The 27,772-nt window shown below is 46.4% G+C and overlaps 1 protein-coding gene across 4 annotated transcripts; it reads left to right on the forward strand.

Moving 5' to 3' along the window:
- Positions 1-1,609: 1,609 nt before the first annotated feature.
- Positions 1,610-27,109, forward strand: PSPH (phosphoserine phosphatase). 4 transcript variants are annotated; one of them, NM_001243221.1, is given in 7 exon segments: positions 1,610-1,868; positions 6,519-6,573; positions 16,723-16,881; positions 17,989-18,123; positions 19,797-19,942; positions 22,269-22,417; positions 26,616-27,109. In NM_001243221.1, coding segments are annotated over 5 exon segments (678 nt in total). In that variant the 5' UTR covers positions 1,610-1,868; positions 6,519-6,573; positions 16,723-16,741; the 3' UTR covers positions 26,724-27,109.
- The last annotated feature ends 663 nt before the right edge of the window (positions 27,110-27,772 follow it).

Below are 27,772 nucleotides of genomic sequence, written 5' to 3' on the forward strand. Positions count from 1 at the left end.
GATTTGTAAATCACAGCACAGTAATAAATGTTTTTTTGTTCTTTGTTTTTGTCTTTTTTGCCATTTCTTGGGCTGCTCTTGCGGCACATGGAGGTTCCCAGGCTAGGGGTCTAATCGGAGCTGTAGCCACCGGCCTACACCACAGCCACAGCAACTCGGGATCCGAGCCGCGTCTGCAACCTACGCCACAGCTCACGGCAACTCCGGATCCTCAACCCACTGAGCAAGGCCAGGGATTGAACCCACAACCTCATGCATGGTTCCTAGTCGGATTCGTTAACCACTGCGCCACGACGGGAACTCCTAATAAATGTTTTAAAACTAATTTCAACCAATATGAAACCAAATAAAATTTCAACTACAAGTGTTAACACAGGTGTGAATGTGAGGTAGGTACAAGAGTCATAAGTAGCTGACAGATTTTATTTGGTATATTTTATCTGAAATCCATTTAATAGTAAACATCTGTGAAATATGAGCAATAGCAAAAATGAACTCTTCTACTGTTTCGCAGTTATCGTACCTGGGTTTCTTTTCCCTTTGAAATAAATCCTCAGTTACCATTTTTATCCTTAAACATGATGTTTAACACCTCGTTTCTTTTATTATACTGATTTCTAAATTATTTACTATAAAATATAGTTTCTTGACTAGATTGTTATTTTAGACCCCCTTATTTTGCCCTCCCCTATTGATTGTATATTCTTTTACCTCATATATCAGAAGATCAAAATTTCTCCTTTCCGTCCGTCATCAAAACCATCTCTGGCAGATCTAGGAGAAATTAAACTGGATGTGCCCCAAACCTGCCACCATTTTCTTACTAATGACATCTGAGAATGTTGAACTCCACAGAGCATCAGGACTCTTGTTGTCTGGATAGAACTTTTTTTTTTTTTTTTTTTTTTTTTTTTTTTGCGGGGTCCTGTAGCAAGTGGCAGGAATGCCGTGACCAAGTGCCCTGCTCTAGCGATCGCAGCCCCCCTGCCTTAACGACCGGTTTGGAGGGAGCGTGCAGACATGACCGTCAGTATCTGAAGTTGTAGCTTGCATTTTAGGATGGGACCTGACCGCCCAGCTCAAAGGTAAATGTTTGCGACAACCACCCCTTATCTATTGTAGTCAATATAAAAGTAGCTGGGCAAGTGACACCTAGAAGAAGATAAGATGACCAAAAAAAAAAAAAAAAAAATGCAAAGATTGCTTTTGTCACTTACGTGTTTTTGCAATTAAGTTGCGAGTATAAATAGTTTTTGAAGTTCTCTTGGCGCGTACATTCCTACAAGGGCATAATGCCAAACGTGGATTTCAAAAAAGGCCCCTAACGGGGCCTTCGTTAATTGCAAAATCAGTGCAGAGGTCCCTCGCTTCTCTCACGGTCCCTTATCCCAAGTGGTGGTGGCGGTGGGGAAGGCTTGTAAAGGTCGCGAGCTCTTTTGCTCCTCCTCCCAAAGTGGAGGCACTGTGGCCTGCGGCTTTGCAGGAAAACGTCCAACGCGGAGTGCAAGGGAGTGCAAGTCTGGGTCCGCAATCGCTGAGCCCCCGAGGGAAGGAGGGGGCGGGCTCAGGGAGCCCCTCCCTCTGGGGCGGGGCCAAGGGCTTCTTCCCAGCCTTGCTCTGCAGGGAGGAGGTCTGCAGGCTCCAGTTTAGTTAAGTACATGCAAACCCCGCCCGTAGCCCCTGCACTTATCATCAGATCTCATATAATTGTTGGTAAAGACTCTGCGAGTCTGCACAGGTCAGTTCCCTCCGACCTCCGCGGCTGAAAGTCGGAGTCAGTCCTCCGCCCCCCAGCAGTCGGAAGGTTACGGCCTCGGGAGACCTGGAGGCGGTGGCCGCGGCCCAGGAAGGAGCAGCGGCGGCGCCGGGTAAGTTCGGGCATGTATTTATCTCTCTGTGTGCCCAACTTTCTGATTGACCGGGCTGCCTTTCCTATACCCAGGGCCTCTGTGATTCTACACTTATTCTTCTTGATCGGGATAGAAAGGCTTGGAATTTTAAGGCTTTCTTTTCATCCGTTTCCTTTGAATGGTTTTCACTTGTTTTATCCCACCGCTGCCTGTTACCAAACAGCATGAATGAATGATGCAATCGTGCATAGGGGAGTCATCAGTACAAGAGTAGGAAAATCTCCAGAATTTAGAGTTGCAGTATCTCACATTGTCAACTTTATTCCCATTAGAATTTTAAATATGTACTTAGCAGATATGTCGTTGTAAAGATACAGCTTCACGCTGAGAATTAAATAACTCTTCCATTCATTACGCTTACGTACTGCATTTTCTTCATGCGTGCCTGACTTGCACTTTGTGTTTACTCTTTAAATATTTGACTGACCGGTATTGGAATTAGGATCAGGGAAGAAAAATAAAATGTAAGATTTCTATATGTTATTACACCTGCCTGGTAAGTTTTCAATCTAAATGATCATCGTCCTGTCACTTTTATCTGGAAAAGAAAAAAAAAAACCAATTAGGAGGTTTTAAATTTTCAGATTATTTGATATCTGCCTAATAACTTAAAAAAATTTTTTTTCGTGGCTGCCCTGAGGCATCCAGAGTTCCCAGGCCAGGGTGCAACCTACTCCACAGCTGGGACAACCACAAGATCTTTTAACCCACTGTGCTGGGCCGGGAATGGAACCCTGCATCCTGGTGCTGCAGAGACACTGCAGATCCCATTGCCCCACAGCAGGAACTCCCCTAATACCTTTTCTTAAGCTAATAAATGCATCCTTTTTAGTGTACATTTTGATGAATTTTGACAGTTATACATTCGTGTAATCACCACAACAACAGAACACTTCATCCCCCCTAAAGTTTCCTAGGGCTTCTTTGCAGTCAGGTCCCCCTCACCCGACCCCTACTGACCTGATTTTTGTCATTATAGCATTTGTTTTATTTTCTAGGGTTTCACATTCACGAATCATATTGTATGTACTCCTTTGTGTCTGACTTCTTTTGGTCAGTATAATGGATTTTATATTTATTCGTATTATATTAGCTATTCATTCTGTTTTATTGCTGAGTAGTGTTCTCTTCTGGAGATGTTCTACAATTTGTTTATGTACTATTTATTTATTTATTTTTAGGGCCACACCTGCAGCATATGGAGATTCCCAGGCTAGGGGTTAAATCCGAGCTGAAGCTGCTGGCCTACACCACAGCCACAGCAATGTCAGATCCTACACCACAGGTCACGGCAACACCGGATCCTTAACCCCCTGAGCAAGGCCAGGGATCGAACCCACATCCTCATGGATACTAGCTGGGTTCGTTAACTGCTGAGCCACAGTGGGAACTCCCTGTTTATGTACTTTTTAAATTTAATTAAAAAAATTTTTTGGCCCACCCGAAGCATGTGGAAGTTCCCAGGCCAGGGATCGAATCTATGCCACAGCAGCAACCCTAGCAGCTGCAGTGACAACACTGGATCCTTAACTTGCTGCACCACAAGGAAATTCCTTTTATTTATTTAATTTTAATTTTTTATTATTTTTTTATCTTTTTGGCAGCTTCGCTCCACAGCATATGGAGTTCCCAGGCCAGGGGTCAGATCTGAACCTCAGTTGTGACTTAAGCTGCAGCTGCCGAACAGGCAATGCTGGATCCTTAACCCACTGCGCCGGGCAGGTATCTAACCTGTGTCCCAGCGGGAGGTTCCTAGGGCTTTTTTGCAGTCAGATCTGACATTGCTGTGGCTGTGGTGTAGGCCGGCAGCTGCAGCTCCAAATCGACCCCTAGCCTGGGAACTTCCATATGCCACAGGTGTGGCCCTAAAAGACAAAAAAAAAAAAAAAACCAAAAACCAAAAACCAAAAAACAGAGAGAAAGAATTAATTATGGATTCACAGGAGGTTGTAAAGAAATATACAGGAAAATCTCCTTCCCTTAAGGCCACCATCCTAAGGAACTGACATTGGCACAATCTATAGCGCTTGTTCAGATCTCACAGTTACACACAGTTATTTGTGTCTATATATATATTTTTTGTCTCTTTGCCATTTCTTGGGCTGCTCCCATGGCATATGGAGGTTCCCAGGCTAGGGGTCTAATCGTAGCTGAAGTCTCCAACCTACGCCAGAGCCACAGCAACTCGGGCGGGATCCGAGCCACGTCTGCGACCTACACCACAGCTCACAGCAACGCCGGATCGTTAACCCACTGAGCAAGGGCGGGGATCAGACCGCAACCTCATGGTTCCTAGTCAGATTCGTTAACCACTGCGCCACGACGGGAACTCCTGTGTCTGTTTTGCAAGTGATACCCTGCTTCATTCTATTCCCTGGAAGAGAGTCACTAAATCCAGCTCACTATTAAGGGCAGGGGGTTACAGAAGGGTTGGAACAGCAGGAGGCCCATGCACTAGGGGCCATTTTAGAGGCTGCCTATACCACAGGTGTGCAATTTTCCAAGTGCATTTTATTTATTATGCTTTTTAGGGCCGCACCCGCAGCACATGGAGGTTCCCAGGATAGGGGGCGACTTGGAGCTACAGCTGCCGGCCTATGCCGGAGCCACAGCAACACCAGATCTGAGCCACGTATGAGACCTACACCACAGATCCTTAACCCACTGATTGAGGCCAGGGATCAAACCTGCATCCTCTCCTTGTGGATACTAGATTCATTTCTGCTGTGCCACAACCAGAACTCCCATCCTTCGTTTTAGAAGTCTTGTAGTTTTGGCTTTTGTGTTTAGGTCTTGATCCCTTTGTAGTTAATTTCTGGCATTGGATTGTTGTTTAGGGTAGAATATAAGTTCCAAGACTTTTGTGGGTTGTTACAACTACCAGGTAGTATTTCAATATAATAACAGTGATAGTCTTCTCATTTCCATCTTAGTGAAACAAAATAGAAAGGACTTCTTAAATTTTCACATCATTTAATAAAGTCTCAATTTTATTCCTTTAATATGCCCCCCCCACAGCATATAAAGTTCCTGGGCCAGGGATCAGATCAGAGCCACTGCTGTGACCTATGCCACAACTGTGGCAATACCAGATCCTTTAACCCACTGGGCTGAGCTGGGGATTGAACCTGCTGATCCGCTGTGCCACAGCAGGAGCTCCTATTCCCAATTTTAAAAAGTCAAGTATGAATTTCAAAGAGAAACAGAGCAGACCTTTATGAGTAAAGCAATTCTCCTTTAGATGTAAGTGGATCAAAGGAGGAAGAGTAAACTAAATGATATGAAAGCAGCAAATCGGAAACATTCCTTTTCTCCTCCTGCTACTCTGGGTTCTCTCTTAAGAGCAGCAGCATCCACAAAAAGAAAAGAAAAAAAAAGAAAAAAAAGGCAGCAGCTTCTGGAGAGGGCTGCTGGGATGCAGCTCTCACTGGCCTGCAGGGGATCGGGGTTCAGAACACCTGCCGAAGTCTGTCATGCTCAGCAGAGTGGGAGAGAAACGCCAGATGAGCATCCCCAGGTTCAAGGCTTTGAGTACATCCTGTGCTCTTCCTCCCTCGCAGGACTGTTATTATTATCCTGTGTGACTCTGCTGGGAGAAGGGGTCCCTTTCTGAGTTCAGTGATGACCCTATTGGAACCTTCTGAATGATTTATTTCCATCCTGGCTTCCTTCTTCTGTCAACCTCTACTTTGCTTTTTCTTGCCTCTTCTTCTTAACTCTTTCTTTTAATCTCCGCTCCCTCGATTTAGCACCTTTAGCCACTTCTCTTGATAGTTTTCATGGTGAGGATTATAATTGGAAGTTGGCTTTGTTCCCTTGTTACGGGGCAGCAGCCTTCCTCTCTGACTGTTCTGGAATGTTGCCGACCTTCTCTCGTCGTGTTGAAGACAGCAGGGACTATTTTGTAGAGGCCGTAATGTACCTGTGTTGGCTTCTCTGTATTTGCATTTTGTTTTCGCACTAGTTCCTCTTTCCCGCTCCTTTCCAGCACCTTTGCACCCTGCTCATCAGGTGTAGGTGATTCCCTATCAGGCTAATGAGCGTTTGCAGAACCAGAGCCACAGAAGAGAGTGGTTCCCCGTCTGCGGTGCTTCGAGGCGGTGGAAGTTCCAGAGCGGAAGCAGGCTTAGGAGGCTTTGCCTCTGACTCTTCTCTGGGAGGGAAGATGCAGCTGGATGGTCTCTTTCATCTCCTGTGTCTGGATCTTGCCGTTCATCTCCTGTTCCCTCTCTCTAGGCTCTTTTTTTTTTTTTTTTTTTTTTTTGTCTTTTTTGTTGTTGTTGCTATTTCTTGGGCCGCTCCCGCGGCACATGGAGGTTCCCAGGCTAGGGGTTGAATCGGAGCTGTAGCCACCGGCCTACGCCAGAGCCACAGCAACTCGGGATCCGAACCGAGTCTGCGACCTACACCACAGCTCACGGCAACGCCGGATCCTTAACCCACTGAGCAAGGGCAGGGACCGAACCCGCAACCTCATGGTTCCTAGTCGGATTCGTTAACCACTGCGCCACAACGGGAACTCCTCTCTAGGCTCTTACTCTTGCAGAATTCACACGATCTCTCTTGAAGAAGTTTAGTGTCAGAACTTTATGCTGTGTTTTTATTCAGGAAAGAAGCAGGAAGAGAAGACCGTCCTCTCTTAGGAATCCAGCACTGGAGAAACGTGAGTCCGATTTGTGCTTTGTTGTTGTCATTGTCATAGTTCTGTGTTTCTCAGCGGTTTTATGCTTCCCCTGAATAAAAAAAAAAAAATCTCCTGCTGTAACCTATGTGGTCCGTATAAACTCTTAGGTTCCTTCTAAATCGTAAAATGTCCTGTAAATGCACTGGCCAGGAGTTCCCGTCGCGGCTTAGCAGAAATGAACTTGACTAGTATCCATGAGGACACAGGTTCCATCCCTGGTCTTGCCTGGTGTGTTAAGGATCCGGCGTTGCCATGAGCTGTGGTGTAGGCCGGCAGCTGCAGCTCTCATGTGACCCCTAGCCTGGGAACCTCCAGGTGCCGTGGGTGTGGCCCTAAAAAGACAAGAAAATAATAATAATAAAAAAAGCATTGGCCAGGAACCTTAGTCCTAGTTACAGGAAGGGTCTTTGACTCTCCTCTGATCCAGAAACTTTTCAGACTCCACAGGGCATTGTTTCAGTGCATGGAGGGCCCTAAACAGGGCCCACCAAAGCCTCCCCAGCTGACATCCATCTAAGCCCAGGAAGCTTTGCTCTATCAGCTTTCTCAGCCTCTATACCAGCTCATATTTGTTCTAACACACATGAAGGTAAGAGGTCAATCCTAACAAAAGGGGTAGTTGGTGAAACGGATCTCAGATGCCTCTGACGAGATACTTAGATGCAGAAGTTGGAAGGGAGTTTGTTTGGATGAGGAAGTTTTTTTTTTTTTTTGCTCTTATCCAAAATTCGACTTCCTGAGGTTGGCCGTGAAGGACACCTGCACTTGTACTTTCGGGACTGGGGGTTTGCAGGGGTGCTGAGCTGTTCTTCTTTACCAGTTGGTCCTCTGCTTCCCCAAGATGCACCTGCTGGGGGCTGGGTGGGCAGGAGTCCTGAACCACAGAAGGCGGTGGTCCAGTGGTCAGGACTGGGCCTGGGAGCTGCCATGTCTCCTTCCCACGCCCCACCTCCCCGCCCCCACCCCCGTCCTGTCTCCCGTCCTGTGGAGGGCCGGCGGGGAGGGATCCAGAGTCCATTCTCCAGCAACGATTTTTCTTTGTGTGAAATTCTAATGTACACAATTGACTTTGAAGCAACTGAACTTACTCAGCAGATTCCACCACCCCCACCCCCACCCCGGCCCCGGAGCTATGAAAATTTTGAATTTGTGTGAATCATGACTCACTCCTTGTGGAGACAATGAAAAAAAGACGGAACTAGACGTGAACACAGAGGCAGCGTGTTTTATAGTGTCGGTTGGGACGTGCTAAAGGAAGCCGAATTTGCTCTGTAGTCTAGGCAGGGGATTGAAACCTATGTTAGCTGAGGGGTGGAGGGCATATCCCCTGGCATGAGTATTTTGTGGGCAAAGTTACAGTCATATAATCCAGCTCCATCTCCTGGGGACGGTGTGGAGAAAGAAGCAGTCTTTGGAGTTCCCATCATGACTCAGTGGAAACGAAATCTGACTAGTATCCATGAGGATGCAGGTTCGATCCCTGGCCTTGCTCAGTGGGTTAAGGATCCGGCATTGCCGTGAGTTGTGGTGTAGGTCGTACATGCAGCTCGGCTCCCATGTTGCTGTGGCTGCGGTGTAGGCAGCTGCAGCTCCAATTGGACCCCCTAGCCTGGGAACTTCCATGTGCTGGGGGTAGAGCACTTTTAAAAAAAAAAAAAGAAAGAAAGAAAAAGAAAAAAAGAAGCAGCCTTTGTAATGTTTGTGTGTGGCTGTTTGCAAAACTGTTGGGCCCTTACAGTTGTTCCTGTCTGACCCTACCCAGGACTGTACTGTGTAATGAATCACTGCTTGGTCGTCAAGGGCTTTGTAGTTAATAGGCATTGTTTAATGATCATTAGGACCAGGTGGCCTCTATGCTCTGATAGTCCCCAAACAATGATGAAAAATCTTCCCTGACGTATTCCGGGCACCCACGAGACTAGTTACCTGTTCATAAATCTTTTCAGCAGTGCGCGCCCTGTTTCCACCTCCCACCGTGAGTTAACTATAATATTGCCCCAGTGGCCCCTCAACTGTGCCAAGTGCAGCTGCAAATGCTTTAGGGTCCTTGTCTACCCCACCCTCTGAGTAAGTTACCCACAATAAGCAATTGATTATATGGAGCTGGCTGCCTTGTTTTTTGTGTCAAGATGCCTTCTCCGTTGGGTGGGCACGTTCCTTCCCTCCGTCCTCTGGTAGTTTGTCTGAAACATCCTGTCTTTGGAACCAAACATCTGTCTTTGGAACCACAGTGCAACCCGGGATGCAGGTGTCAGTAATTTGAGTCCTAAGTCAGGACTAGCGTTCGTCTAGGTCTGTGAAAATCAGTCCTTGCTTTATTTGAGGAAATGTGTGTTCCCTTTCATGTTTGATGCTTAAGATCAGGTTGAAGCTATTGCTGGTATCAGAGGTTGGAAAGAGGCTCAAGTCACTGGCTTTTCAAACTCGAGCAATAATGTTTTGTCTGATCATCCCAACAGAACTGGGAGCTTCTTGAAGGCGGTGCTGGTTCTCTGCTTCCCAGGTCTGTGGACTGGCTCTGTCTTCTTACAGCTGTGAGGCTTGAGGAGCCTCAGTCATTCTCAGGAAGATTGCCCATGCTTCATTATTTGTACAGCCTCATGTACAGTCTTGAAAGATTCTTTTTTTTTTTTTTTTGGTCTTTTTGCCTTTTCTAGGGCCGCTTCCTGTGGCATATGGAGGTTCCCAGGCTAGGGGTCTAATCGGAGCTGTAGCCACCGGCCTATGCCACAGCCACAGCAACAAAAGATCCGAGCCACGTCTGCGACCTACACCACAGCTCACAGCAATGCCGGATCCTTAACCTACTGAGCAAGGCCAGGGATCAAACCCACAACCTCATGGTTCCTAGTAGTATTCGTTAGCCACTGCGCCACAACGGGAACTCCCAGTCTTGAAAGATTCTTTGGCGCATTCCATTTATCTCAATTTAGCTTCTCTACATCATTTGTTGGTCTGGTGCTGGCTTTCTCTCCACTTGCACATGGCTCATTCTCCACGCTCAGTGGAATTGCACCGCATTAAGCACTGCTTCTCTGCTGATATACCTCTGTCTTCTAGACTTTTATAGTCAGTCCACCTGGCCTGGTTATGTTGGGTTGATTCCCTCTGGCCCAGAGCCAAATGGGGGTTTCTGAGACACAGAGAGTGGGATACGGAGCTCCTTGGAGTTCCCTGACTTGGTGAAGATTTGGCACTTTATGAAACCTGACTCTATCTGCTGGTCTCCCAAAGAGTGAGTAGACTTTCTTCTTTCCCTCTTAGGGAATCATCACTTGTTGTGTTGTATGGCTGGCAGAACTTTGGTCTGAATTTTTTTTTATTTCTTTTTTTTATGGGAGTATAGTTGATTTATAATGTTTCAGGTATACAACAAAGTGATAGATAACAAGGACCTACTGCATGGCACAGGGCACTATATTCAATATCTTATAATAACCTAGAATGGAATGAATTTGAAAAAGAATGCATATGTGTGTGTATATATATTTTTAGTTTTTTAAGGAATCTCCATACTGGTCTGCATGTTGGCTACACCAATTTACATTCCCACCAGTTGTAGAGAAGGGTTCTCTCTTCTCTACATTTATTGTTTGTAAACTTTTTGTTTATTGATCTATTTATTTATTTTTGTCTTTTTGCCTTTTCTAGGGCCGCTCCCGCAGCATATGGAGGTTCCCAGGCTAGGGGTCTAATCAGAGCTGTAGCCGCCGGCCTACACTACAGCCACAGCAACCCAGGATCCAAGCCGCGTCTGCAACCTACACCACAGCTCATGGCAACTCCGGATCCTTAACCCACTGAGCAAGGCCAGGGACCGAACCCGCAACCTCATGGTTCCTAGTCGAATTCGTTAACCACTGTACCACAAGGGGAACTCCAGTCTGTAGACTTTTTAAATAATGGTCATTCTGACTGTTGTGAGGCTTACCTCATTTTAGTGTTTTGTTTTTTCCTTGTCATTTTGGCTGTGCCCACAGCTTGTGGAAGTTCCTGGGCCAGGGATTGAACCCATGCCACAGCAATGATCTGAGCCACAGCAGTGACAATGCAGGATCCCCAAACCACTGTGCCACAAGGGAACTCCCTCATTTTAGTTTTGATTTGCATTTCTCTAGTATTAGTGACGCTGAGCATCTTTTCATGTGCCTCTTGGGCATCTGCGTGTCTTCTTTGGAGAATGGTCTGAATTCCTGATAAAAGTCTTTGACGTTTCCTGAGTCCACGTTATGTTCTTAACAATGTCTAACCTTGTTTAATTCTACGTAATTTATCTACATGTTGTCGTTGTGCATTCAAAATCCAAGTTTCAGTTCTTTGGTCATCACATAGGAGCTATATGACCTCGAGTAAAGCATTTACCTTCCTTGCACCACTATTAGTTAATCTACAAATATTGTTGCTGTAGAAAGGTGTGGGACTAGCCCCAGATAATGGCTTTGCGTTTCCTTCCAACTTCAGAATGTATGATGTTGATTCTGTTTCTCTGGTATAGTCATCATGGCTGGTTAAGGATTTTAATTTTAGGCAAATAGCCTACTAAGTTGGGATTATTTTATTGAGAACAAGTCTGTGGGTTTTTGTTTGTTTGTTTGTTTGTTTTTAAATCACATCTGAGCCACAGCTGTAACCTATGTCACGGCTGCAGCATGTCAGATCCTTAGCCCGCTGCACTGGGCTGGGGATTGAACCCGAATCTTAGCAGTGACCCAAGCAGCTGCAGAGACAATGCTGGATCCTTAGCTCTCTGTGCCACAGCGGGAACTCCCTGTGTTGAGTTCTTAATAACTGCTTAGATCCAACTCTAATTCATGACGCATTTACTTTTAACACCTACTGTTCTGGAAGCAGAGTTGGAAAGGTAATACAGTGAAAGTCCTACCCCAAAGGAACTCACATTCTAGGAAGCGTATTACAGGGAAGATCATTTAGTCGGCACCTCGAAGAGTAAATAGGAATTTGCCTGTTAGACATGAGGGATTAGGTGATATCAGGTAGAGGGAGCGGCATTTGCAAAGGCATGGAGAGCTAAAAAACCATGAGATATTTAAAGAAGAAAAAGTCCTCTGTAGGGAGTTCCTGTTGTGACGCAGCGGAAATGAACCCACGAGGATGCGCGTTCGATCCCTGGGCTCAGCTCAGTGGGTCGGGGATCTGGCATTGCTGTGAGCTGTGGTGTAGCTTGAAGATGTAGCTCAGATCCGGCCTTGCCGTGGCTGTGGTGTAGGCCAGGAGCTGTGGCTCTGATTCGACCTTTAGCCTGGGAACCTCCATATGCCACGGGTGCAGCACTAAGAAGCAAAAAAAAAAAAAAAAAAAAAAAAAAAAATGTCTATATTCCCTGAGCAAAAAGTGTGGGTGTGTGTTTGCGATATTTGTAGGGAGAGAAGAGCAATGGGGAGTAGACTGGTGAAACTGATTGGATCCAAATCCTGAAGGGCATAAATGAATTGAGCAACAGAGACATCATGTTAATTTTTATGCTAATCATGAGGAATGGCTGGACGAGGGTGCGTCGGGAGGTCTGATGTGACTAAGTTGACCTAGTTTGATTGTCCTTGGCAGCCAAACCTGAATACAGGCAGGCACAGGGGTATAGTTAAAACTTAAATGAAAAATGACTATGTTAAAAAAGAAAGTCTTCACCTTTTAAAAATATATACTGAAATTTTTTTCTTATGAAATGATATGATTTGCTTTGAGATAAATTAAAAAAGTGCAAGTGGGTGGGTGTGAGATTGTGATTTGTAATAAGAAATGTATATATTTGGTCCTGCTCCATTTCTGGCACAAAGCCCCTAAAACCCTTGGAATTTCCTGTGAGGAGAGCGATAAAGAGGTCTTTTATGTTAATCAGGTGACTTTTGGACCTACCTAAGGATGAGGGCTCTTTGCCACGAGAGTCAATCATGTGATCAGAGTGAACTTCGGGCCCCACTGCCCTGACCTCTGGGGAGGGGAGAGAGACCGGAGGCTGAATTCAGTCACCAATGACCAATAATGTATCAGTTATGTATCAGCTTGATCACTTAGGTATCAAGCTGATCAATTAACGCATTTGTCATGAGGCCACCATAAAAACCCCAAAGGAGGGGGTTGGAAGAGCTCTGGGTGGGTGAACCCGTGGAGGTTGGGGAGCTCCATGCCCAAGTACTTGCCCCTCTGCTCCTCTTCCATCTGGCTGTTCCTGAGTTAAAGCCTTTAATAATAAATCCGGTAAAGTTCTGTGAGCCACTCTAACAAATTGATCTAACACAAAGAGGGGGTTGTTGGAACCTTCAGTCTATAGCTGGTCAGTTAGAAGCATAGGTGATAACCTGGGCTTGTGACTGGCTTCTGAAGAGTGTGTGTGTGTGTGTGTGTGTGTGTGTGTGTGTGTGTGTGTGTGTGTATTGGAGTGAGGTCAGTCTTGTGGGACCAAACCCTTAACCTGTGGAATCTAATGCTTACTCTGGGTAGATAGTGTCAGAATTTTGAGTTGAGGAGTTCCCGTCGAGGCTCAGTGGTAGTCAAACCTGACTAGTATCCATGAGGACTTGGTTCAATCCCTGGCCATGCTCAGTGGGTTGGGGATCCAGCCTTGCCATGACCTGTGGTGTAGATCGCAGACACCGCTTGGATCCCATGTTGCTGTGGCTGTGGTGTAGGTCAGCAGCTACAGCTCCAATTCAGCGGCTAGCCAGGGAACCTCCATAGCCTCGAGCGGGGCCCTCAAAAGACAAAAAACAAAAAGAAAAAAGAATTTTGAGTTGAAATGTAGGCTACCCTGCTGGTGTCCAAGAATTGCCTGGATGTATGGGAGCCCCACCCCCAATGTTGGAATTGGGATGCAGAATCCTTTTTTTTTTTTTTTTTTTTTTTTTTGTCTTTTTGCTATTTCTTGGGCCGCTCCGTTGGCATATGGAGGTTCCCAGGCTAGGGTCCAATCGGAGCTATAGCCACCGGCCTATGCCACAGCCACAGCAACCCAGGATCCAAGCCGCGTCTGCAACCTACACCACAGCTCACGGCAACGCCGGATCCTTAACCCACTGAGCAAGGGCAGGGACCGAACCCGCAACCTCATGGTTCCTAGTCGGATTCGTTAACCACTGAGCCATGGCGGGAACTCCTGCAGTATCCTTTTTAGTGGGGTTGTTGATACAGCAAGATTTGCTATGATTTTTGAAGCAGGATGATAAATACATGGAGTTCATATATTCATACTTTCTGTTTTTGTATGTATTTGAAGTTTGCCACAATCAAAAGTTAAAATAAATGGTTAGTTGTGGGTATGTAATTCACAATTGTATCATTGTATTTATTCATTCAACCTTCAGAAGTTAATTGAGCAGCTACTCAAAAGAGGTTCAAAGCAATAGCTGTTTTGGAAAATATTGGCTCTTAGTGTAAAGAGCTTGCTATCCAGGAATGGGGGTGACATGTACATAAATCAGTTTAAGATAAGCTGGAATATTGTGAATTATATATCTTTTTTTTTTCTTTGTCCGCTGCACCCATGGCATATGGAAGTTCCCAGGCTAGGGGGCGGATCAGAACTCCAGCTGCTGGCCTACGCCATTGCAACAGCAACTTGGGATCTAAGCCTCATCTGTGACCTACACCACAGCTCACAGCAACTCCAGACCCTCAACCCATTGAGCAAGGCCAGGGATCAAACCCTCATCCTCATGAATCCTAGTCGGGTTCGTTACCGCTGAGCCACAACGGGAACTCCCCACATGCATTGGTTTAAAGTCAGTTCTCGAGTTGGTTGGTCAGCTCCTTCAAGTCTGTTTTTAGCCACTGTTCATGCTAAATATAAATGATTTGCAACATCTGTGTGGCTTAAACATGACATAGTAGATCTTTGATGGGCTAGTGGTCTGGGTCACCTCTAGGATCTTGTTCACCCCTAAGATTCTAGTCCAGTAATTTTCTTTTTTTTTTGTCTTTTTTTTTTTTTTTTTCTGTCTTTTGTCCTTTTAGGGCTACACCCACAGCATATGCAGTTCCCAGGCCAGGGGTCCAATTGGAGCTGTTGCTGCCTGCCTACACCACAACTCACAGCAACGCTGGATCCTTAACCCCCTGAGCAAGACCAGGGATGGAACCCCCAACCTCATGGTTCCCAGTCGGACTCCTTTCCACTGCACCACGACAGGAACTCCGATTTTCTTTTTTTCATTCTTTTTTTTTTTTGTCCTTTTAGGGCTGCACCCACAGCATATGGGGTTCCCAGGCTAGGGGTCTAATTAGAGCTGAATCCGCCGGCCTACACCAGAGCCACAGCAACGCAGGATCCTAGCCTCATCTGCAGCCTACACCACAGCTCATGGCAACACTGAATCCTTAACCCACTGGGCAAGGCCAGGGATCGAACCCGAAACCTCATGGTTCCTAGTCAGATTTGTTAACCACTGAGCCACAATGGGAACTCCTCTGATTTTCTTAAAAAATATAAAACTCTCAGGAGTTCCTGTCGTGGCTCAGCAGTTAACGAATCTGACTAGTAACATGAGGACGCAGGTTCAATCCCTGGCCTTGCTCAGTGGGTTAAGGATCCGGCATTGGTACGAGCTGTGGTGTAGGTCGCAGACGTGGCTTGGATCCCATGTGGCTGTGGTGTCGGCCTGCGGCTACAGTTCCAATTCAACCCCTAGCCTGGGAACCTCCACATGCTTCGGGGGTAGCCCTAAAAAAGCAAAATTAAATAAATAATCCAAAAAAAAAAAAACCACAAAACACTCAAAATCTTTTTGAAACTCTCCTCCGTACCTCCTGCAGCACCATGGTCTCCCCTTTATTCTCTGTCTCAGGCTCCTGACGGGAATGCCCCAGTCCCCACAGGCTCTGTCCTCAACCCTCTTCTTTTTCCTCTTCTCCTTTCTCCCGGGTGACTTTCATCCAGCCACACCTTCAATCACCCCCACTACCCTGGTGACTAATGACTGTGTGTGTTTAGCTCTGGCTTCTCTTCTGAGATGGAAATCCTTGCAAGGTTTAATTTTAGCTAGAAGTTACATCAAAACTCAGCCTGGCCCCCGGGAACTCCTCAGGTGCTGCTGGCAGCCGACTCAGTGATTGGGCAGCTTCCAGCGCATCAGCAGCATCCTGCAGCCTGGCCCGTGCCCCTGCTCTTCTCTTTGCCATCGCTGCCACTCCTTGCTGCCATCTCCCTCCCCCTCCCCCCAGCACACACCAAATTGATACCTTGCCCTTTGAGAACCTACTCAGAGGGCCACTTACTCTTTTATGTATTTATTTATTTTTCCTTTTTTAGGGCTGCACCCTCAGCACACGGAGGTCCCCAGGCTAGGGGTCGAATTGGAACTACAGCTGCCGGCCTACACCACAGCTCACGGCAACGCTGGATCCTTAACTCACGGAGCAAGGCCAGATCAAACCTGTGTCCTCATGGATGCTAGTCAGATTCATTTCTGCTGAGCCACGATGGGAACTCCGAAGGCCACTTACTCTTCAAGATTCCACTCAAACACCTGTACCTCTTGGAAGCCCTGTTTTAGACACAAGGTTAAGCATTTTCTCTGTGTGCTCATGGTATCTTAGGCACATTCCATTTTAGCACTTGCCTCCTTGCTATAATTATCAGGTCAAGAATGCTTGAATATTGGTTGAACATCCAACATATTTACAAGTTTGTACTCTCTCTAGACTGAACTTCTGGGTTCTTTGTGACCCCAGAGCCTGACATTTAGAAGGTGCTTAATTTGTGTTAAAAAAATGAATGAATCTGGGAGTTCCCATCATGGCTCAGTGGCTGATGAACCTGACTAGTACCCATGAGGAGCCCTGGCCTCACCCCTGGTTAGGGATCTGGCTGTTGCCATGAGCTGTGGGGTAGGTGGCAGACACGGCTCGGATCTGGCGTGGCTGTGGCTGTGATATAGGCTAGCGACTACAGCTCAGATTCAACCCCTAGCCTGGGAACCTCCATATGCCGTGAATTCAGCCCTAAAAAGACAAAAAAAAAAAAAAAGAAAAAGAGAGAATGAATCCATGAGGACATGCTTGTATGGGCTACACTGACTTCCATATAAAGCAAAAACATCGACATACATAGGCAAAATTAGATCTTCTTATGGTTATATTTTATGTCTTTATATATTTATCTTTTTCTGTTTGTAGGAGGAAAATTCTCCCAAGGATGGTCTCCCATTCAGAGTTGAGGAAACTCTTCTGTTCTGCGGATGCAGTGTGCTTTGATGTTGATAGCACGGTCATCAGAGAAGAAGGAATTGATGAGCTGGCCAAGTTCTGTGGAGTTGAGGATGCTGTGTCAGAAATGTAGGATCAGTATTTATTCACCTTATGAAATGATCAAGCACTGCAAAAGAATTGTGTCTTTTGGTTGACGTGAAGGACCAAAGTCGCAATTCCCTGATTTTAGCTCCTGGCTGTGAAACATGGGCCCTAGGCTTTTTCTTCCATCCCTTTATTTTATTTATTTATTGATTTATTTTTGGTCTTTTGTCTTTTTAGGGCCACACCCTCAGCATGTGGAGGTTCCCAGGCTAGGGGTCTAATTGGAGCTGTAGCCGCTGGCCTACTCCACAGCCACAGCAACGCCAGATCTGAGCCACATCCGCCACGTCCAGCACAACTCACAGCAATGCCAGATCCTTCACCCACTGAGCGAGGCCAGGGATTGAACCCAAAACCTCCTGGTTCCTAGTCGGATTCGTTTCCACTGTGCCACGATGGGAACTCCTCTTCCATCACTTAGAGCTGACTTTGTTAGTATACATTATCCAACCATCCATTTGTACAAGTAGTCATGGCTAAAAAATATATATTGTCTCTGACAAACAAATCATGGATGACATACTCTTAGCTTGGGTCAGGGGACTGACGACCATAAGTAACCAAAGCAGATGACCTGGGGGGTCTCCAAGGGTCCAGTGCTTTGTGTCACAGCTGAACGTGTGGCCTTAGAGGTTTGCTAGAAAGCTAGTTTTGGTTCAGAGTCTCTGTGAGTGCCTGGGTGAGAGTCCCTTCCTCCCTCCTGCCCTCCCCCGTGCCACCCCGCAATCACCAGGCCAAGGACCATTTCATGTTCAGCTTCATTTGATGCAAGAGTACCTGGCCTTTGTTTTCTTTCTTGGTTGACGAAAGCGCACAGCTTCCACAGAAGGTACCAGGGGATAGCATATGTGGTTTTCTCAGCTCTCGGGATGGTGTTTTGGTGGATGCAAAGGATGTAGCTTCAGAATATCAATGTGATTCTCAAGCCAACCCTCGGTTTATCCCAGGCCTCGCTCCCATGGCAGCCTAGCGTGCCCCTTGTATGATGGGGCACCTTCCTCGCCAGCGGACACTGTGAGGAGCTGGGGAGGGTGGGCACGTCAACTGCAAGGACAGCTGACTGGCCTGATGGCTGGGTCTTCCTCCTAGGACACGGCGAGCCATGGGCGGAGCCGTGCCTTTCAAGGCTGCCCTCACAGAGCGCCTGGCCCTGATCCAGCCCTCCAGGGAGCAGGTGCAGAGGCTCATAGCGGAGCATCCCCCACACCTGACCCCGGGCATAAGGTAAGGGGATCCCCGCTCTGGGTACACTGTCTCCCTGTCAGCACCTGCTTTGGGGCACGTCCTCCTGAGAGCATCGCACCGCTACTTTAGAGCTCCCATCTGTGTGGTTCTTTCGGGCCTTACATATAGTCTTGTTCTTGTCTGGCGGGTTGGTCCTGCCCACGCGTGCGCTCCCTCTCTCTCCAGGGAGAGCCTAAGCCTCTTCTTCATCTTGTGTGTCTAGGTCCATGGGCAGAATCGGAAGGCTTTCCTAAAGCAGTCAAGCCCCAGCCATTATTTTTTATTTTTATTTTTACTTTTTCTTTTTAGGGCTGTACCCACAGCATACGGGTAGGAGATTCCCAGGCTAGGGTTCGAATCAGAGCTACAGCTGCTGGCCTACACTACAGCAACAGCAACGCCAGATCCGAGCCACCTCTGCGACCTTAACCCACTGAGCGAGACCAGGGATAGAACCTGCATCCTCATGGATACTGGTCAGATTCGTTTCCTCTGAGTCATGATGAGAACTCCCCCCCCCTTTTTTTTTTGTCTTTTTGCCATTTCTTGGGTCACTCCCGTGGCATATGGAGGTTCCCAGGCTAGAGGTCTAATCGGAGCCGTAGCTGCCAGCCTATGCCAGAGCCACAGCAACACAGGATCTGAGTCGTGTCTACGACCTACACCACAGCTCACAGAAACGCCAGATCGTCAACCCACTGACCAAGGGCAGGGATCGAACCTGCAACCTCATGGTCCCTAGTCGGATTCGTTAACCACTGCACCACGACGGGAACTCCGAGAACTCCTTTTTTCAAGTTAAAATAAATTTAAAAAATTTTTTTTACTTATTTATTTTTTTCTTTTTTGGCTGCCCTGCAGCATCCAGAGTTCCTGAGCCAGGGATAAGATCTAGGCCACAGTTGCACCCTATGCTGTGGCAGTGGCAATGCTGAATCCTTAACCCACTGGGCTGGGCCAGGGATTGAACCTGCATCCCAGAGCTCCAGAGATGTTGCCAATCCAGTTGCAGCACAGCAGGAACTCCCCCACCCATTAATGTCTAAGTGCATTTAGAAAAACATGTATAAAGTATTATTTCACTAGCCTAATTAATACAGGCTTGTCCAGTGTACCTTGGGCAAGTGCATTTGAGAGAAAAAAATATATCTGAGTTTCTTTTTCATGTTTCACGTTTTCTCTTTCGTATGAACCAGCATTTGGTATTTTCTTTCTTTCTTTCCTTCCTTCCTCCCTCTCTTTCTCTTTCTTTCTTATTTTTTCTAGGGCTGCACCCGCAGCATATGGAGGTTCCCAGGCCAGGGGTCAAATTGGAGCTGTAGTCACCGGCCTACGCCAGAGCCACAGCAACACCAGATCCGAGCTGCGTCTGGGACCTACACCACAGCTCACGGCAACGCAGGATCCTTAACCCACTGAGTGAGGCTGGGGATCGAACCCACAACCTCATGGTTCCTAGTCAGATTCATTAACCACTGAGCCACAATAGGAACTCCTATATTTCTTTTTTTTTAGAACACTGTAAATCAGCTATAATGGAAAAAATAAAAATGACTAAAAAAAAAAGTTGTGACTGGGTCACCTTGCTGTGCAGTAGAAAATTGACAGAACACTGTAAATCAGCAATAACAGAAAAACTAAAAATCACCATAAAAAATGGTTCTTTTTTGCAGGGAGCTGGTAAGTCGCCTACAGGAGCGGAATGTTCAGGTCTTCCTGATCTCCGGCGGCTTCAGGAGCATCGTAGAGCACGTGGCTTCAAAGCTCAACATCCCGTCGACCAACGTGTTTGCCAACAGGCTGAAATTCTACTTTAACGGTAAGACGCTAACATTTTGCCCTTCCTATCGGTTGTGGTTGTGGTTGTGGTATCCAGTATCCTAGGTAATGTCCTTGGAGTGGGGCTTAAGCAGGAGGGCAGCAGAGTTAAAGGAGTGTCTGAGGTAAAGGAGTGTCCCTCTCTCTCTCTCTCTCTCTTTTTTTTTTTTTTCTTTTTTTTTTTTTTTGTCTTTTTTGGCTGCACCCATGGCATATGGAGGTTCCTGGGCTAGGGGTCCAATCGGAGCTACAGCTGCCAGCCTAGGCCACGGCCACAACAACCCCAGATTCAAGCTGCCTCTGCAACCTGCACCACAGCTCATGGCAAAGCCAGATCCTTAACCCACTGAGTGAGACCAGGGATGGAACCTGCGTCCTCATGGATGCTAGTCAAATGTTTCTGCTGTGCCACCTCGGGAACTCCTAAAGGAGTCTCTTTACTGAAGTTTTTGCACCTTGGTGTCCTTGGCTCTGCAAAACAGACTTTGCTCGTCATCTCTCCTGCCTTTAGAATCCATATAATCTTCTATCTGCGTATAAATATCTGTACTTATAAATCAACTATAATGGAAAAAATAAAAATCATTAAAAAAAATCTGCACTTAGTAAAACGTTAATTCCTATGTAACCCTCATGACTTATTTTGTGATGCATTATTTTTCAGTTTTATGAAAGCTCTTCTATTTGAACCAATTTATACTCAGGAAGGAGAGTTCATTTACAAGTCGATGTACTGTAGCTGCCTCTGGAGACACGTCCTGGCCCTTCTCTGGACCATCACAGAATCACAGCCTTAGGGGAGTTCCTGTTGTGGTGCAATGGAAACAAATCCGACTAGGAACCATGAGGTTGTGGGTTCAATCCCTGGCCTCGATCAGTGGGTTAAGGATCCAGTGTGAGCCGTGTGTGTGCTGTGAGCTGTGGTGTAGGTCGCAGATGCGGCCTGGATCCCATGTGGCTCTGGCTGTGGTGTAGGCTGGCAGCTGTTGCTCTGAGCCCTAGCCTGGGAACCTCCATATGCCACAAATTTGGCCCTAAAAAGCAAAAAAAAAAAAAAAAAAGGAATAGAATCACAGCCTTAGTTTTTTTGTCATCTCAGGATGTCTCCAGTTACATTAAGGGGTGGCTGACATTCTTAGAAGGAAATAATATTAATTTAAAATGTTAAATGTGTTAAGAATAGAATACATTTAGAGTTCCTTCATGGCTCAACTACTTAAGGATCGGGCACTGCTGTGGCTTTGATTACAGCTGCGTTGTGGGTTCGATCCCTGGCCCAGGAATTTCTGTGCTGCAGGCACAGCCAAAAAAAAAAAAAAAAAAAAAAAAAAGTTTGAAGGGTCTATAGGTACAGGTCATTAAAAAAAAAAAAAGGGGGGGATTTCTCTGTTGCGGGTTAGTATGTTAAGGACCTGACGTTGTCTCTGAGGGTGGGGGTTCGATCCCTGATCTTGCTTGGTAGGTTAAGGATCCAGTGTTGCCATAAGCTGTAGCATAGGTCCCAGATACAGCTCAGATCTGGGTTGCTGTGGCTGTGGTGTAGGTTGAAGCTGCAGCTCCGCTTTGACCCCAGTCTGGAAATTTCCATATGCTGCAGGTGTGCCCATCTAAGAAGAAAAGGGGCGGGGGGAAGTAGAGCAATGGAGTCCGCGTCATGGCCCAGTGGTTAATGAATCTGACTAGGAACCATGAGGTTGCGGGTTCGATCCCTGGCCTCACTCAGTGGCTTAGGGATCCAGTGTTGCCGTGAGCTGTGGTGTAGGTTGCAGACTCGGCTTGGATCCTGCGCTGCTGTGGCTCTGGCGTAGGCCGGCGGCTGCAACTCTGATTGGACCCCTAGCCTGGGAACCTCCCACATGCTGTGGGAGCGGCCCTAGAAAAGGCAAAAAGATGAAAAAAAAAAAAAAAAAAAAAAGTAGAGCGTAAGTGTGGTGATTAATGTGAGAATAGAAATAATCAACTATAAATTGGAATCCCCTCTTAGATGGGGTTACATATTACCTTGTTTTAAATGAGTATGTTGCTATTTCACGGTGTTCTGCTACCTCAACAAGTTTTGAGAATTACCACGGTGGAAGCCTAGGGGATAAAACTAATTTACCCCAAGATGTTTATTGCCTAAAGGGGTAAACTTGAGAAGAAGTATTTGGAATTTCAAAGCAAAGCTTGTTCCTTCTGAGGAATAAGTGTGGAAGCCCAGGCTGTGTCACTTTCCCGGAGACTATTTTTAGCTTTGTCATTGTCGTATGAGCAAGGATAGCATCCATGAACTGACCCCACTGATACTGTTCCGTGGCTCTTTAACACAGTTTTATTGCTCTTTTAAGGTGAATATGCAGGTTTTGATGAGACGCAGCCAACCGCTGAATCCGGTGGGAAAGGAAAAGTTATTAAATTTTTAAAGGAAAAATTTCATTTTAAGAAAATAGTCATGATTGGAGATGGAGCCACCGACATGGAAGCCTGTCCTCCTGCTGTATGTATTAAGTGTACTAATTTTTTTTGTGGTTGTACTTTTATTGTAGATAGCTGACTTAGAACTCAGTTCGCAGCCGACACGAATCTGACTAGGAACCATGAAGTTGCAGGTTCGATCCCTGGCTGTGGTATAGGTGGCAGACACGACTTGGATGCTGTGTCACTGTGGCTGTGGTGTAAGCCAGCAGCTACAGCTCCGATTCGACCCCTAGCCTGGGAACCTCCATATGCCGTGGGTGTGGCCCTAAAAAGCAAAACAACAACAACAACAACAAAAAACTCAGTGTAGAAATTCTTGTTATGGCTCAGTGGTAACAAGCCCCACTAGTATCCATGAGGATGCAGGTTCGATCCCTGGCCTCACTCAGTGGGCTAAGGATGCTGTGAGCTATGGCATAAGCTGCAGATGTGGCTTGGATCCTGCATTGCTTTGGATGTGGTATAGGCCAGCAGTTGAAGCTTCGAATTCCATATGCTGCAGGTACAACCCTAAAAAGCAAAAAAAAAAAAAAAAAAAAAACCCACCACAAAACAAACAAAATACTCAGTGTAATTTGTGATAAACAAAAACATGTATCATCATAAACTAAAAACCCAAATTAAAACAAATTCAATCTCAATATATTAATTGTCTCTTTGCAAACCCAAGGAAGTTTGCAAATAAGGAACTTAAAAACTTTTTCAAACATCCAGAGATCCTCTGGTTGCAATCTGTCTACCACCTCTTAGCCTAAGTATGTGCCCAATGAGGTTTGGTTTCATTTCTGCAAATAATGCAGCTTTTATACTGTAATCAAAAAAAAAAAATTTTTTTTTAGAGCCGCACCCACTGCATACAGAGGTCCCCAAGCTAGGGGTCAAATTGGAGCCACAGCTGCAGGCCACAGCCACAGCAACTCGGGATCTGAGCCATGTCTTTGACCTACACCACAGCTCATGGCAATGCCGGATGCTTAACCCACTGAGCAAGGCCAGGGATCAAACCTGCGTCCTCACAGATGCTAGGCAGATTCATTTCCATTGAGCCACAATGGGAACTCCTACTATAACCAAAATTTTAATGTTGTTTTATATTTGAGAAACTTTCCTCACAGGTTATGTCATCCAACCTCCTGAAAGCCCTGTGACATTACGTGTGATCTTCTCCTTTTTACTGATCGGGTGACCAAGGCTGGTTATTGATCAGGGGCCAAGGCTTGTGGATGTTCGATACCATGCCTGTATTAAAACGTTTTATTCTAGGAGTTCCCGTCGTGGCGCAGTGGTTAATGAATCCGACTAAGAACCATGAGGTTGTGGGTTCGATCCCTGGCCTTGCTCAGTGGGCCCGACGATCCAGCGTTGCTGTGAGCTGTGGTGTAGGTTGCAGACTCGGCTCGGATCTGGTGTTGCTGTGGCTGTGGTGTAGGCCAGCAGCTGTAGCTCTGATTTGACCCCTAGCCTGGGAACCTCCATATTCCGCGGGAGCGGCCCTAGAAAAGACCAAAATAAATAAATAAATAAATGTATTCTTCTATGCTAATATTTTCTTTTTGTTTCTTTGTTTTTTTAGGGCCACACCTGCAGCATATGGAAGTTCGCAGGCTAGGGGTCAAATTGGAGCTGCAGCTGCCCAGCTACACCACAGCCACACCAGTTTTGAGCCCTATCTGTGACCTACTCTGGATCCTTAACCCACTGATTGAGGCCAGTGATCGAACCCATATCCTCATGGATACTAGTCAGGTTCTTAACCGGCTGAGCCACAGTGTAACCCCAAAGTTAACATTATTGTCTGAGACTGGCAGGAAACATGCTGTGTAGCCAGTATCTTAAATATCACATGTCCACGTCATGTAGGATTTTGACTGTATATCATCTCGTTCTAACTTAAGAAAAAATGAACCAAAACCATAGTGGTGAACATTTTTGTACCTAGTTTCCTGAGCTCTAAGAATAGTGTCTGTCTGTCAATGATTCATCAAAAGCAGTTAAAGAATCTTTGGGGATCCTTTTAACATGACTTGAGTCAGATAGAGATAACGTGGCCTCAGATGATTTACTGCTAACATTGGGAGGGACCAGTTAGTGAGGCCGGACTAATGGACCGAGGGGTACAGGGCGTCAGATGCAGGCTTCTCTCAGGGAGCTCCGGATCCCAGTGTCCAGAAAGGAGAGGATTACCCCTCCAGCTAACCTACAAGTCAGAAGATGAGACAGAGCCTGACTGATCCAAGGGAAAGTGGCCTGGCTGCAGGCCCTTGAGGTGGTCAGAGGAACCTGCCCTAAAGGACAGTTAGCAGCTGCCACGCGGAGTCCTGGCAGGACTTGGGGGGAGTTTCTAGAGGGACAAGAGACAGCAGAGCAGATTTAGGGTGTCTGAGACACAGTCCTGGGCTGGCCAGTGGGCAAGGAATGGCAGGAGTGGGCTTTCTTTTCAGTGAGAGAAGACGACCCCACATCCCAGGCGCTTGGGTGTTACCTTTGGGTCACAGAGAGCCCTGAAGGCTTCTGGTCCAGGAGGGAACAAGTCGGGGTCTTAGGCCGGCTGAGTTATTGCTGGCCTGCAGAAAGCGCTGCCACAGAGGCAGGGAGCTTGGTTAGGAGGTTAAATTTGACGGGAAACTAAGAATCTAGTTATTTTTTTTCCTCCCCTTGTATGGTATGAAAATGAAAAGGAAGAAAAAGGGCAGGTAAGGAGTTGCCATGTGGCTCAGTGGCAGCAAACTGACAGGTATTCATGAGGATGCAGGTTCGATCCCTGGCCTCATTCAGTGGGTTAAGGATCCGGCATTGCTGTGGCTGTGGTGTAGGCTGGCAGGATTTAGGTTTGATCCCTGGCCTTGCTCAGTAGGTTAAAGATCCGGTGTTGCCATGAGCTGTGGTGTAGGTCACAGATGAGGCTCAGAACCAGTGTTGCTGTGGCTGTGGCATAGGCCGGCAACTGTAGCTCCCATTCTACCCTAGCCTGGGAACCTCCATATGCTGAGGCTACGGCCCTAAAAAGCGAAAAATAATAAAAGATCATCGACTGAAAGAAGGTATCACTGAGTAGAAATTAACAAAGCAGTGTAACTTGAAGGAATTCCAGCAGAGAACAATAGAGTGTTGCTAACAGACGCTGGAGTTGTCATCTCCCTCAGCCCAGAATAACATGCCACCCTGGGCCCGAGATGCCTCGCGTTCACCCAGGACACCAGGCGGGAGATGCTTGCTCTGGTCCTGCTTCCAGGCCCTGTGGATTTATTTCCACTGCATCCCAGGCTTGTCTTTTAAATTCCCTCTTTTGAAACTGCCTGGCCTGGGTGTCTTCCAGTTTAGAAGGTATCACTGAGTAGGAATTAACAAAGCAGTGTTAATTTTTGTGGTATGTTTTTATTTTTTATAAGCAATTGTCTTGGTTTCGAGAGGGCTTCAGTTCTCCTGAGCCCACAATGTCCAGCCAAATGTGTGGGCAGCGGTGGTGCAAAGACTCATTCATTCACGTGGCAGGAGGAGGCGCGGAGGCTCCTGGGGAGCTGGGGGAGGGAGATGCCCCGGGTGAGGTTGGGCACCCCACTCTTTGCACAAAGAGTTTATTCTTTATTTTTAAAATATATTTATTTTTAATTTTTTTTTTTTTTTTGCTTTTTAGGGCCGCACCTGCAACATATGGAGGTTCCCAGGCTAGGGTGTCCAGGCTACACCCCAGCCAGCAGTGCCAGATTGGAGCCTGCCAGATTGGAGCCTCGTCTGCGACCTACACCACAGCTCACGGCAACACACTGATCGAGGCCAGGGATCGAACCCCTCATGGATCCTAGTTGGGTTCACTAACCACTGAGCCACGATGGAAACTCCCAAGAATTTATTTATTTATTCATTATTATTATTATTTTTTTGTCTTTTTGCTTTTTCTAGAGCCACTCCCACGGCATACGGAGGTTCCCAGGCTAGGGGTCTAATCAGAGCTATAGCTGCCGGCCTACACCACAACCACAGCCACAGCCACGCCAGATCTGAGCTGTGCCTGCGACCTACACCACAGCTCATGGCAAAGCCAGATCCTTAACCCACTGAGCAAGGCCAGGGATCGAACCCACAACCTCATGGTTCCTAGTCAGATTCGTTAACCACTGAGCCACGATGGGAACTCCCAAGTGTTTATTCTTTTAAATAACACTTAGTGCTCCAGGCTGCTGCTGTATCTCTCTTTTTCTTTTTTTTCCCCCCTGTAGGATGTTTTCATTGGATTTGGAGGGAATGTGATCAGGCAACAAGTAAAGGACAACGCGGAATGGTACATCACTGATTTCGTAGAGCTTCTGGGAGAACTGGAAGAATAAGATCAACTTTGATACAGTTCATAACAACTTCAGGTTAATTTTTTAAAATGATACAGTTTGGTACTATTTGCTTACAATTGCCTATTACAATCTAAAATATAAATTTTGTACTGATTATCCGTACTGCCAAGTCAATTCCTATTAAGACTCCTAGAAAATTGATTATTTTTAAAGCTGTAGTTCCAGTAGCATTATGACCCATTTAATTACCTGGAGAGTTTTATAATCTGAATTCATTATGTATTTTCCTAGTTATATTCCATTTGAAGCCATAAGGTGGATAGGAATTTAAATACCTTCACTATTGGAAATAGGGATTTGGCAGCTTTAAGTGAAATTGGTTTTCCATTTATATATATGAATAAAAGTTTATCTACACATGAGAACAGGTTTGTAGAATTTTTAATTCTGCCTATCATGTATTTCAGTAGCCAGTATTTCAAGCCCTTAAGTGTTTGAGTAGAAACAACCTCCGGGCAGGGAGCCAAGGAGTCGTGCCCCCCCCCCCACCCCCCAGCTCCCCCTGACCAGCTGAGCACAGGGCCTAGTGCTCATCACAGCGCCCGCTCATCTCAGCCCCTGCCACTGAGGGGAGCCCTGGGCCAGAGGGATGGAAGCTGTTATTACCTCTTGGTATTGGTCATATAGGGAATGTTACAAAGGCTTTTTTAAAAGGCTAACAGTGGAGGAGTTCCCTGGTGGCCTGGCAGGTTAAGGATCCGGCGTTGTCACTGCTGTGGCTTGTGTCCCTCCTGTGGCACGGGTTCAACCCTTGGCCCAGGAACTTCTGGACGTTGTGGGCATTGCTGGAAAAAAGAAGAAAGAAAACAATCCAGCCTTAAGTGAAAGTAGTGAGTTAAAAAAAGGGATATTTAATAATCAGATGAATTAAAAGAACTAAAAACTGGAGTTCCCATCTTGGCGCAGCGGAAACGAATCCAACTAGGAACTATGAGGTTGCAGGTTCAATCCCTGGCCTTGCTCAGTGGGTTAAGGATCTGGTGTTGCTGTGAGCTGTGGTGTAGGCCGGCAGCTGTAGCTCTGATTGG

The sequence above is a fragment of the Sus scrofa genome, chromosome 3, assembly GCF_054392235.1.
Source record: "Sus scrofa isolate SSC_HxYL_T2T_F1_AM1 chromosome 3, Sscrofa_HxYL_maternal_Yorkshire_Landrace_v2.0, whole genome shotgun sequence".
NCBI lineage: Eukaryota > Metazoa > Chordata > Mammalia > Artiodactyla > Suidae > Sus > Sus scrofa.